Here is a 12,270-nt window from a genome sequence, read left to right on the forward strand (position 1 = left end):
GATGGAAATTGTCTGTGATTATGTGTCTCATACTCAGTACACAAAGTGCAAGAGATATTCCTGCTCTTCTTTGTCTATAAGGCTAGGTTCACATTGAGTTAAAGCAGCCCATTCAACACATGCGTTAAACGGGCTGCGTTAACGAAAGTGCCGACATGCCATCGTGCTAGCGCAGATAGAGCTAGGAGATGCTCTATCTGCGCTAGCGGTGAAGGACCCGGAAACGCTGCAGCCCGCGTCCGAGGGTCCGTCACTCAATGATGGCACATCGCTAGCGCACGCCCATTTTGGGCGTGCACTAGCGATGCGCCTGAAATAGTGCTTAATGGCAGCGTTAACGGACTGCGTTACACTGCGCTATGCCACGGTGTAACGCAGTCCGTCTAATGGACTGCTTAAACGTAATGTGAACCCAGCCTTAGAACCAACCAATATTCCTATAAACAAATGAATCTGGCTGAATAAGAGAGATTCAACTAAATATCACAAGATAAACCCAAAGAAAAATGAGGTTACAAAATATCTCACAAATATGTCAACTTTATTAAATATAAGCCCTGGAGCCCTGTTTTATGTAGCCCTGATGAGATTGAGATCTCAGCTTCTGAGATCTCAATCTGCGCATGTGCCGCCTCTGGCAGACATTTTCCCTTAGCCCACTGCAGGTAAACCAATGGAAAGGGGACTCAGCTCACTGTTTGTTGACATTTTATGATATCCCAGGGCCTGCAGCCTCGCACTGCTGGGATTCCCCCTCCTCTCAGCCCTGGGCTTGCCTCATTGCTCCACTCTTGCCGTCATCGGTGGCCTCCTGCAGCAGAATCCCTGCCTACGGTGACCCCGCTTCACTGCAGCCAGCACCCCGGTTAGCTACCTTGAGATTAAGACACACCCCCATTTTCCTCCTACATTTTTTGGGAAAAAAGTGTGTTTTATAATCCACAACATATGGTATATACTGTTTATAGCCTTGGGAGGTGTGTTGTTAGTTACTCTGTTCCTTGACAAAATCAGTTGTAATAATTTAAATTTAATAAAGTTGATATATTTGTGCTATATTTTGGACCATCATTTATTTGGGGGGTTATCTTCTATGTCTATGTTGTATGTGTTCAGAAGCAGCAGTAACATGGAGGCCACTTCAGTTACCTAGCTTTCCTTTTCTTTTAACAATCATGTATCTTAGCTGTTTGTCTGAGAACAGAAGACATGGCTCATAAGTGGAGAAAAAATATATTTCTCTGATAAGATATATTACATAGTCTTAGGGTTGGTGGATTGCACAAAATAAAATATAAATTAAAGTGCAATCGCAACCCGTGGTCCACCGTGCAGAGATGAAACCTGCCGCTAGTGTGAACAGTGGTGGAACCAAGCAATGAGCGTTATCATAGACACACTGAGTTAGCACCGCACAGTGTGTTCGGAACACTAGGTACCAAGCTAAGTTACTTCACCGAGAGGTACTACAATTAGAACGCTAAGTGCAAAACACTGTTGCCGACACAGGGACGAAAGCACAAGGATTGGACTTGCTCTGCAACTAAACTGTGTCAATTGCACACATGAATGAAGCAGATGCTAAGCCAATAGACTGAACAATTATGACGCTAGATAAGATACTCTATTTCCTCCACTGAGAAGTATAGCATAAGGGTTGAGCTTGCTCTGTAACTAAACTGTTCTAACCGCACACATGAATGAAACAGATGCAAAGCCAGGTGGCTAGTTACCCCAGTCCTGACACTACTGAACCTGTGTCTAACCGGCACCCAAAGCATGTAGCAGACTCTGGCATTGAGCCATGGGAATGAAACTGCATGAATGTGCAGACAGAGTGGTAGAGTATCCACCCATACACACCAAACATAGGTGACACTAGTGCTCCCTGGGGGCCTTTTATACATTAGGCACCACCCCAAACACTCATGCCCAGTCGAGCGAGACATCGCCCGCAGGCCAATCCGGTGCTACCAGATCACAAGAGCAGCTAACGTATGACCACCAATGAGAAGAAGCCACGTCACAGACATGTTCAGTAAGGTCATCTCTGGACTTAGACTCCAGAGCGCAAGGCAGCACCTGCATATCACTGGTTACTATAGACTTGGCTGGAGAGCCTGCAGTAACCAAGCATACAGCACAGGCCTGGGCAAGACGCTGGGATGACATCTGTGCTGAGCAGCAATCGCATCGACCGGACCAGAATGGGAGACCGCAGTACCAGACAATGCTTGGGATCTATCCCGCACCGTGCAGAATCCCGACGCCTAACACATAGTTTCTTATTTTTGTTTGCTCTAGTAATTAATGCTCAGTTTGTTCAAAACAGATTAATAACCATTTAAATCAATTTTATTTTTTAAAGCCACATTTTAGGTGGAAGTTAAAAGACGAAATAACATTTTAAAAACTAATTGAACAAAAAAATTAACAAGTAAAAGTGATTATACTGTATTATTGTCTCTATAAAACATCTAAGGCTGTGTTCACATGTCTAGTTTTCATCCGATTGCAAAAATCCAGTATTAAGAAAAACAGAATCCAATAGACACTGAGTAATTATGGACGCGTGCTTTGGTTTCCCATTTTGCATCCATTTTGTTCTGTTTGTAATTGATCAGTTTTTACTAATGGTGTTTGCTAGTGTTCTGAGTATGCTTAGTGCTTTAAAATGGATCCGTTATCAGGTGAAATAACAGGTGACTTTTCGATATGATCCATTTCCATAGACTTCAATGCTGATGAAAACGGATCTAGTTATTCGGTTTATTGACCAGTTATTCACACTACGTTTTTGGATCCAGCTGAAGAATGGATTGCAGTCAATCAAAAGACATTTTAGGACATTTCAAACGAATGGACCTTCCCAAAAAAGGATTAAAAAAAACACATAACCACTGTACATGGCCTAAGATACAGAATCTTGAAAAACATAGTATCGGTAAGATTATGCCCATGCAAAACATAAAAACAGTAAAAAGACACCATAACAATGTCACAATAGTCAATCAATTTTAATGACGAAGGTTCAACCCACTAACGGTAATACTGTTGCCCATTATCACTTCATATTTCCTACTTATTATTACACATGGAAAAGATGTCTGGTAAATTTGCTTTGTGACACAGATATTTAGTTAAGGTGTCCCAGATTTCTTTGTTTCGTAGACAGTAAATAAAAGGGTTAACCATGGGAGTTATAACAGCATACAGGAGAGATATCAGCTTATTTGCATCTACTGACTTGGCTTTTTTGGGCCGTGCATAGATAAAAAGTGTGGTTGAAAAAAATATGGTGACCACTGTTAGATGAGAGGCGCACGTGGAAAATGCTTTTCGTCTTCCATCAGTTGAGGATATTTTTAAAATTGTGAAAATGATACAGATATAGGAAATAACAGTCACTAGTAATGGAATGAGGAGAATAACCAGTGCTAAAATGAAGTCCACCAACTCAGCTAATGACATGTCTATACATGCAAGATTAAGAACTGGAGAAATGTCACAGAAAAAATGGTTGATAATGTTTGGACCGCAAAATGATAATTTAGATATAAAATAAATCTTTATAATGGTGATTGTAAATCCTGACACCCACGAAGACAAGGCCAGCTGAACACAAAGCTCCTGACTCATAATTGTAATATAATGCAATGGGTGGCAAACAGCAACGTACCTGTCGAATGCCATTACCGCCAAGAGAACGCATTCTGTGCACATAAGAGAAATGAAAAAGAAGAGCTGAGTCATACAACCCCAAAAAGAGATGGTTTTCTTCTCGTTCAGGACATTTACTAATAAATTAGGAACTGTGACTGAGATGTAACAGATCTCTAGAAAGGCCAGGTTGCTAAGGAAGAAATACATTGGCTTCTGCAGCTTAGGATGAAGTTGTATGGTGGTGACAATAATGATGTTTTCAGATATAGTCAGGACATAGATAAGGAAGAAAAATATAAAAATGATAATCTGCAGCTGAAGCAAAGAAGGAAATCCAAGGAGGTAAAATTCTGCTATCTCAGTTTTATTTTTATACTCCATATTGAGAGCTGTGGAAAAAAATATCCATTTGCCAATGATTTTTTACACTTCACTAATCAAGTATACTTTTTAAGCACTGAAAGCATTTTCTATGTGATCCAAAGGTTTAAAAAAAAATACACATGTACACACGAATGCAAACACACATACACACACGCACGCACGCACACGGACATACAATACACATGTCACACACATGTACACACACATCACTCACATGCACAAATGCACACATATCACATGAACACACACATCACATAAATCACACACATCATACAAGCATGCACACACTCCCACATCATGCACACATATCACATAGAACACACACATCACATAAATCACACACATCACACATCATACAAGCATGCGCACACTCCCACATCATGCACACATGCGCACACACAAACACACTCACAAAACAACCTTTAAATAGTAATTCCTAATTACTTTTGAAATCATTACCCACTGACTTATAGAACTAACACACTTGTGCTTTTTATGAAAATAAAGAAACAATTATTCTGAGCAAAAGTTTTACATGGAAGAATTGGGCACTATTTTTTAGTCTGTCTGCTGTCTGATTATTACAGACCATGCAACTAACACAGGGGTGGGGAACCTCATTTACGGCCCTCGATGACCTTTTATCAGGCCCCCGGGCAGATTCTCAGGGACCGCATTCTTGGGCAGGAAGTTGTATTTTGATTACAACCAGCTCATTAATTTCTTCTTGCTCTGTTAGCACACACATGTAGTTTTCACTACTGAACACTGAAGGGCATGCAATGAAAGATTACGTCCTGAAACCAGTGTCAGAGTCAGGATGTACTTTGTGGGCGGAGTTTGTACGGCTCCCGAAGGATGGTATAAGGGCTCCTTCTCACTTGCGAGACATAAGGCCGAGTCTCGCAGGTTAAAACCCTTCTCTGGCACCGGCACTCTGGAGCGGAGCGTGCGGCCGCATAGCAACACATGGAGCTGCACGCTCTGCTCCCAAGTGTCGGCGCCAGAGGAGGGTTTTAACCTGCGAGACATGGACGTATGTCTCGCAAGTGAAAAGGAGCCCTAAATATCCAAATGGCCCTTGGCAGAAAAAAGATTCCTCACCCATGAACCAACATGTAACTAGCTGGCAGCTTCTGCCCCCAGCCGCTTTGCCGACAGACATGTGGAGTCCCACACTGAGCCAGTTACTCCGACGAAGCTGCATGAGGCGGTGAAACGCACGTCGAGGTGTTTTGGTGCATGCACACTTCTCTCATCATGTCGACAGGTACAGTTTCAGATGGGCATGTCTGCTAGTATTTAGCTATATACTGACTATAGGTCCAGGATTAGTGCAATCAGTTTAGATGGCTATTATTATAGATGGGCCTCTGCATATTTAGCCTGCTGTACCTTTAAAAGACTGTGTCATCATAGGACATATTTGTTATTTGAACTAATTGAGGCAGGACTGTGGAGTGGGGATTTTATCTAAATATCCACTCATATTAAATAAACTTCACTGACCTCCATGGTATGTAATTAGTATTTATGTCCTTTCCATAGAGGGAGTTGTGTGTATGTGTGACCAATTAGATCTTTGTACTATGTCCCATAATTATGTAATCCATATTTTGTACAATTGTGCATTTAATTGTTTTTTTATGTAATAAAATTTGATTATTATTATTTGCAAAAATATTGCTCCTTCTTTGTACTATGGTAGTTTGTTACTTCCGCATTTTGCAGGCGTAACTTGCCCAAGTTTTACTACAGCTGTTTGAACTTATCCTTCAACATAGTTTTCTTTTGCATTCTTTACTTATGTTATTTTTGCAGCTTTAAGCATCATTCATACTTCTGTTTTTCATTAACATGTTCTATCCAAGTGTGTTATGGATAAAACATCTACCCATTAGGCTATGTGCCCACGATGCAGAACTAGCGTGGGCGCTGCCGTCTATTGAATGCAGGTGAATCTGCATGTGTTCACTGAACCTTGCGGCTTCACAGCATCCAATACGTTGTATGGATGAAATTTTTCTATCGGAGATTTGCGTCTCTGCAAGAGAAATTGTCATACTGCGGTCTGGAGAGACGCACCGCATGTCCATCTCCACGGGTGAGATGTGATCGTCCCTGGACACATAATGGGCATGGGACTTCTTGAAATCCCATTCACTATTCTGTAGCAGCTGAATGCTGCGGGTTGGATGCAGCACAAGTATGCAGAGTCCATCCTGCAGCATTTACTGATCTTGGGCATGTACCCTTAAAGTCAATGGTTCTGTTCATGCATCTATATTTTTTTGTAGAAAAACAGAAATGTGTTCATTTCTTATCTGATTCACAGATCAGACTCACTAAAACAAGTTTATAGGTACATGAAAAAGTCAGACAGCACTTTTTCACCAACCGTTTTCTAGGAGGAGCTTGGGAAACCTTTGTCAGATTTTTTTTGCAGAGAAGAACACTTGATGGAACACTGATGGTAAAAACTAACCAGCCTGCAAAAAATTTGATGCAGTATACTGATAGAAATTGGTTTATTTTTTCATATAAAGGAAAATGAAAAAACAAACAAGCAAACAAAAGAACCCCCAGAAATCTAAACTAGGCCTAAAATTCATACGAATATTTGAAATATATATCATTGAGGAATTTGCAGTTTTTATTTGTTAAAAAACGTCTATTGTTAAAAAAACACTATATTTTGAAATGACAATACCCAGACTATGCTGGGTTTTGGAAAAAAACATATTTTAGCAATCACATAACATTAAAATATTCCCCATTATAAATGCTTTAACATACCCAAAGAAAACCTAACATAAGCATTATGGTGTAGATATACTAAAAGTGTTGTAAAAAAATTTTTTTAAAAATCATAGCATGCTGCAATTTGACTCCGAAGTCGGATGAGAGTTACCCATTCCAGTCTATGGGTGTGAGAAAAAAATCAGACTCTACAGAATGGCATCCTATTTTTACGGACACATTACACTTCTGTAACATAGGAAACTATAAATGGTTGTGTAAATCATTAATAGCTGATTCTGTTAAAAAACGGATTGTATTCGGATGATAAGAGAGAAAAAAAAGTCCACTTTTTTTTTTTATGAAAATTGGACAGATTTTTGAAACTGTCATGTAACCCTAGTCGCACTGTGTTGTAGGTGGTGCACTCCTGAACTGTAATAGCAGCTTCAACGGATCTCTAAACGCATCTAAAAAAATAATCCAAATCTGATTCAGAAAACTTAATAGATGCACCAAATATTATAAGAACACGATCACAAAGAAGACAACTAATACATACATCAGGTTCATTGGTAACTTTTGTTTTTATTAACATTTAAATATAGTTAAAAAAAAACACAAACAGAATGGCTAAAATTGGACAGAAAGTATTACATATTGCATATATATTCCATCTGTTATTAAATGTGTTCAATACAGTAAAATAGGCTGAGAAAATTAAAACCATCAAAGATACAGCTTTCAGGTTTTTTAACATTATGTGAAGGTATCATTTGTATTTGCAAAATTGTAAAATCAATTGTAAAACCTTCCACAATAACTTCAAAAAGTCCCAACCAAACTTCAAGCTCACCCTCAACTTTTCAAAGTCCCAAATACATTTTTTGGCCATAACCATATAAAGTTGTGCTCAAAAGTTTACATACTGCAGCAGAATTTGTGCTTTCTTGACCTTCTTTTCAGAGAATATGAATGACAGCACCAAAACTTTTTCTCCACTCATGGATAGTGGTTGGATGAAGCCATTTATTGTCAAACTACTGTGTTTTCTCTTTTTAAATCATAATGACAACCCAAAACATCCAAATGACCCTGATGAAAGTTTTCTTTGTAGTTGTGGATGAGGTTCTTTATTTTCTCAGATGGTAAAGCTGCCCACTGTTCTTGGCAAAAAGCCTCCAGTTCCTGTAAATTCCTGGACTGTCTAGCATGAACTGCATAATTGAGATCTACCCAGAGTGGCTCAATGATATTGAGGTCAGGAGACTGAGATGGCCACTCCAGAACCTACACTTTGTTCTGCTGTAGTCAATGACAGGTCGACTTGGCCTTGTGTTTTGAATTGTTGCCATGTTGGAACATCCAAGCATGTGCCATGCTCAGCTTTCAGGCTGATGAGTGCAAATTTGCCTCCAGTATTTGCTGATAACCTGCTGCATTAATTTTTCCTTAAACTTTGACCAAGTTTCCTGTGCTTTTGTAGCTCAAACATCCACAAAACATCAGCGATCCACCTCCATGCTTTTCAGTAGGAGTGGTGTTCCTTTCATGATAGGCCTTGTTGACCTCTCTCCAAATGTAATGTTTATGTTTGTGATCAAAAAGTTCAAGTTTGGTCTCATCACTCCAAATTACCTTGTTCCAGACGTTTTGAGGCTTGTCTCTGTACAGTTTTGCGGATGAGATACTTTGTGGCATTTGGAAAGTAATTGCTTTCTTTTGGTGACTCGACCATGCAGCCCATTTTTCTTCAAGTGCCTCCTTATTGTGCATCTTGAAACAGCCATACCACTAGTTTTCAGAGAGTCCTGTATTTTAGCTGATGTTATTTGTGGGTTTTTCTTTGCATCCTGACAATTTTCTTGGCAGTTGTGGACAACATTTTTTTTTGTCTACCTGACCGTGTTTTTGTTTTTACAGAGCCCCTGATTTTTAATTTGTTAATCACAGTTTGAACGCTGCTGACTGGTATTATCAATTCCTTGGATATCTTTTTGTATCTCTTTCCTGTTTTATACAGTTCAACTACCTTTTCCCGTAGATCCGTTGACAATTTCTTTGCTTTCCCCATGACTCACAATCCAGAAACATCAGTGGCTGGATGAAAGGTGCAAAAGTCTGTCTGGATCCCAGAAACTCACTCAGCTTTTCTGCACACACACTGATTACAAGCAAACAGGTCACAGATGAGGATGTTACCTGTTGTGAACTCTGTTTTGGGGCTCCCTCTAGTGGTCACAAGCGGTACTGTGTAGTGTTGTCTTTCTGCGGGTTGGCAGTATCAGCTGGTTCGTTATCCTTGGTTGGTTTCCTATTTAGCTCACCTGGATGCTCAGTTCCTTGCCTGCTCTCAATGTATTCAATGCTCTTCAGATTCCTTGTGACTACCTTGCTCCCAGTCTCTCCAAGACAAGCTAAGTTTTTGTTTGATCATTTTTTGATTATCAGCATTTATTATGTTTTTAGTCCAGCTCGCTAAAATGTGATTTCCTCGCTTGCTGGTTGCTCTAGGGGACTGAGTTTCTCCCCCCACACCGTTAGTTGGTGCGGGGGTTCTTGAAATCTCAGTGTGGATATTTTGTAAGGGTTTTTTACTGACCGCACAGACCCCTTTACTATTTTCTGCTATCTAGTATTAGTGGGCCTCATTTGCTAAATCTGTTTTCACCCCTGTGTATGTGCCTTCCTCTTACCTCACCGTTATTATATGTTGGGGGCTTCTATATCTTTGGGGATAATTTCTCTGGAGGCAAGAGAGGTCTTTCTTTCTCTCTAGGGGTAGTTAGTTCCTCAGGCTGGCTCGAGACGTCTAGGATTTTTAGGCACGTTCACCGGCTACTTCTAGTGTGTTTGGATAGGTTCAGATTTGCGGTCAGTCCAGTTTGCCACCTCCCTAGAGCTTGTCCTATGTATGTTACTTAGCTGGAGTAATTTGTGATCCTCAACCACTAAGGATCATAACAGTTACCTTTAGTAGCCATTCAAACCCATTTGTGCCAAAGTCACCAGGGTATGTAAACTTTTGATCAGGGTCATTTGGATGTTTTGGGTTGTCATTATCATTTAAAAAGAGAAAACACAGTAGTTTGACAATAAATGGCTTCACCCAACCACTAACCGTGAGTGGAGAAAAAGTTTTGGTGTTATCATTCATATTCTCTGAAAAAAGGCCAAGAAAGCAAAAATTCTGCAAGGGTATGTAAACTTTTGAGCACAACTGTATATCAAGGGGACAGCAGCATACAAACATCAATTTACCATAAGTCCACAGGGCTTCCAGCATATCTTAGATGGAACAGCTTTCATCCTAGACACACAAAAAAATCCATTATCTACAGTCAAGCTCTGAGGAACATTCGGTTCTATTCAGACAGTAAAGACAGGGAACTACAGCTGCTATCAGTGATAAATAAATTCATACAACAAGGATACCATCCACTGGTAATAGATGAACAGATCCATAGAGCTACAATGATCCCAAGAAGCAGCCTCCTGGATTACAAACTGATAGAGGACAACAACAGGGTACCTCTTGTGGTCACATACAACCCCCACATGAGCATCCTAAGGAAAATTGGTGCTGATCTCCAACCCACAGAGACCACAAATTGAAAGACATATTCCCAGAACTACCACTTCTTTCCTACAAACAGCCCCCTAACTTAAGGAATCTCCTCCTCAGAAGTGTCCTCTCATCACCATCAGTGACTGGCACATTGCCATGTAACAGTAAAAAATGCTAAACTTGTCAACACATATAACCCACATATACATACCAAACACAAATCAGGGCTATAAGGTCACGGATTTCTTTTCATGTACAATCTCCAATGTGGTGTACATGATACAATGTACAAGGTGCCCTGGAGGTATCTATATTGGGGAAACCATGCAAAAACTACAGACAAGGATGAATCTACACAGACACACAATCAGTCATGAAATGGACACGCCTGTGGGAAAAAATTTCTCTGGAACTGGACACTGTATGACAGACTTAAAAGTCTTAATGCTAAAAGATCATTTTAAGGACGACAGAGAAAGAAAATTTTGGAATTCAAACTAATGAAGATGTTCAATTCTTTGACACTAGGACTCAATTTAACACCTGGAATTATGATTCACTGCATGGATACACTTCAAACCTCCACCAGACGGACTCCAGATAACTAAGAACATTATTCCCACTGCCTCTCCATTTGTAACAAAATGCCTAATTTGATTTCCTTGGCTTATTTATGGACTCATCACACTTCCCACCCCCTAACAAATGTCCTGCTGTAGTATCCCTTAAATGTTGTGTCTTTTTCTTATTAATTTATTTGCAATCCTGCAGCCTGAAGAAGGAGCCTCTGTGCTCTGAAAGCTTGCAAACATATATTATTTTCTGGTCAGCCAATAAAGGTATCACCCTGAGAATACTTTTGTCATCATTAGGCAGAAAAGTATTTACATTTATTTTTCTGGCTAATATGGTGCCACAATATAATTTGTTATTGTACATAAAAATTGTAAAACAGTTGTGCAATGGTAATGGCTGCTGTTTTTCTACAATTATAAGTAGAGCATGTAAAACCTATGTGGCAATTAGAAGTATTTTTTTTACTGTGTGGTTCTTTACCTTGAGGCAATTACTACAGGAGGACTATTACATGTACGAGTACCCTAATAACTTTTTATTAATTATATTAAGGCTGGGGTCACACAACCATAGACTTTCTCATCTGAGAGAATTGGGTTGATTATACTAATGACACTCTGATCAAACTTTAGCATTGATCTGAGTGTGATCCAATTCTCTTGCATGAGAGAGGAAAGCACAGGAGGAGAAAACGGAGAACAATAACTCCCCATCATCTCCATTCTGTGAGAGGAAATCAGATTCACTTGGATGTCATCTCGGAGTGCAGTCCGATGTTTTCCACACTCCCATAGACTTCAATGGGTGGGTGTCTTCCCATTTCAGAGTGAAATCACAGTGTGCTGCAATTATTTTTCAATCAATGACATTGGTCAAAGTGCTGTCAGATAAAAGTATCGAACGCCCTTACACTGTGTGCATAAACTTGTGAGTCCACCTGTGAGTTTTCCAAAATACGTTTCGCTATTACTGTAAATTTTATGCATTTTGCTATACTAATTATGAATGAAGATAAATTCAAAAGTAAAACTTAAAAATGAAAAAGAAATGTGTGCAATTTTTTAAATACCATTTAAGCACAACATAGCTTGAAAATACAACTAAAAATTATTAAATAAAATGTGGACAAATATTTCTATTCTACTAACATCTACGCATGTGCAAGTGGTAGGCTATGCTACTATAGAGAAACAAGTTATGAAATATACCTTTTTATATTCAGTAAGCACAAATGGAGAGGTCTGGAACTTATTAATTAAATCACAAACACAGGTTCTAAATCTGCTGAAAATATTTACAGATCTGTCTTCAGGTACATGAATATACATATGGACCATTTC

At 39.5% G+C, this 12,270-nt stretch overlaps 1 protein-coding gene across 1 annotated transcript; it reads right to left on the reverse strand.

Annotated features, from left to right (window-relative positions):
- Positions 1–3,078: 3,078 nt before the first annotated feature.
- On the reverse strand, positions 3,079–4,044 carry LOC143794767 (olfactory receptor 6B1-like). Its single transcript, XM_077280973.1, has one exon. The coding sequence runs from the start codon at positions 4,042–4,044 to the stop codon at positions 3,079–3,081; it is 966 nt and encodes a 321-aa protein (XP_077137088.1).
- Between the last annotated feature and the right edge of the window lie 8,226 nt (positions 4,045–12,270).

This window comes from Ranitomeya variabilis, chromosome 1 (assembly GCF_051348905.1).
Source record: "Ranitomeya variabilis isolate aRanVar5 chromosome 1, aRanVar5.hap1, whole genome shotgun sequence".
In the NCBI taxonomy this organism is placed as follows: Eukaryota; Metazoa; Chordata; class Amphibia; order Anura; family Dendrobatidae; genus Ranitomeya; species Ranitomeya variabilis.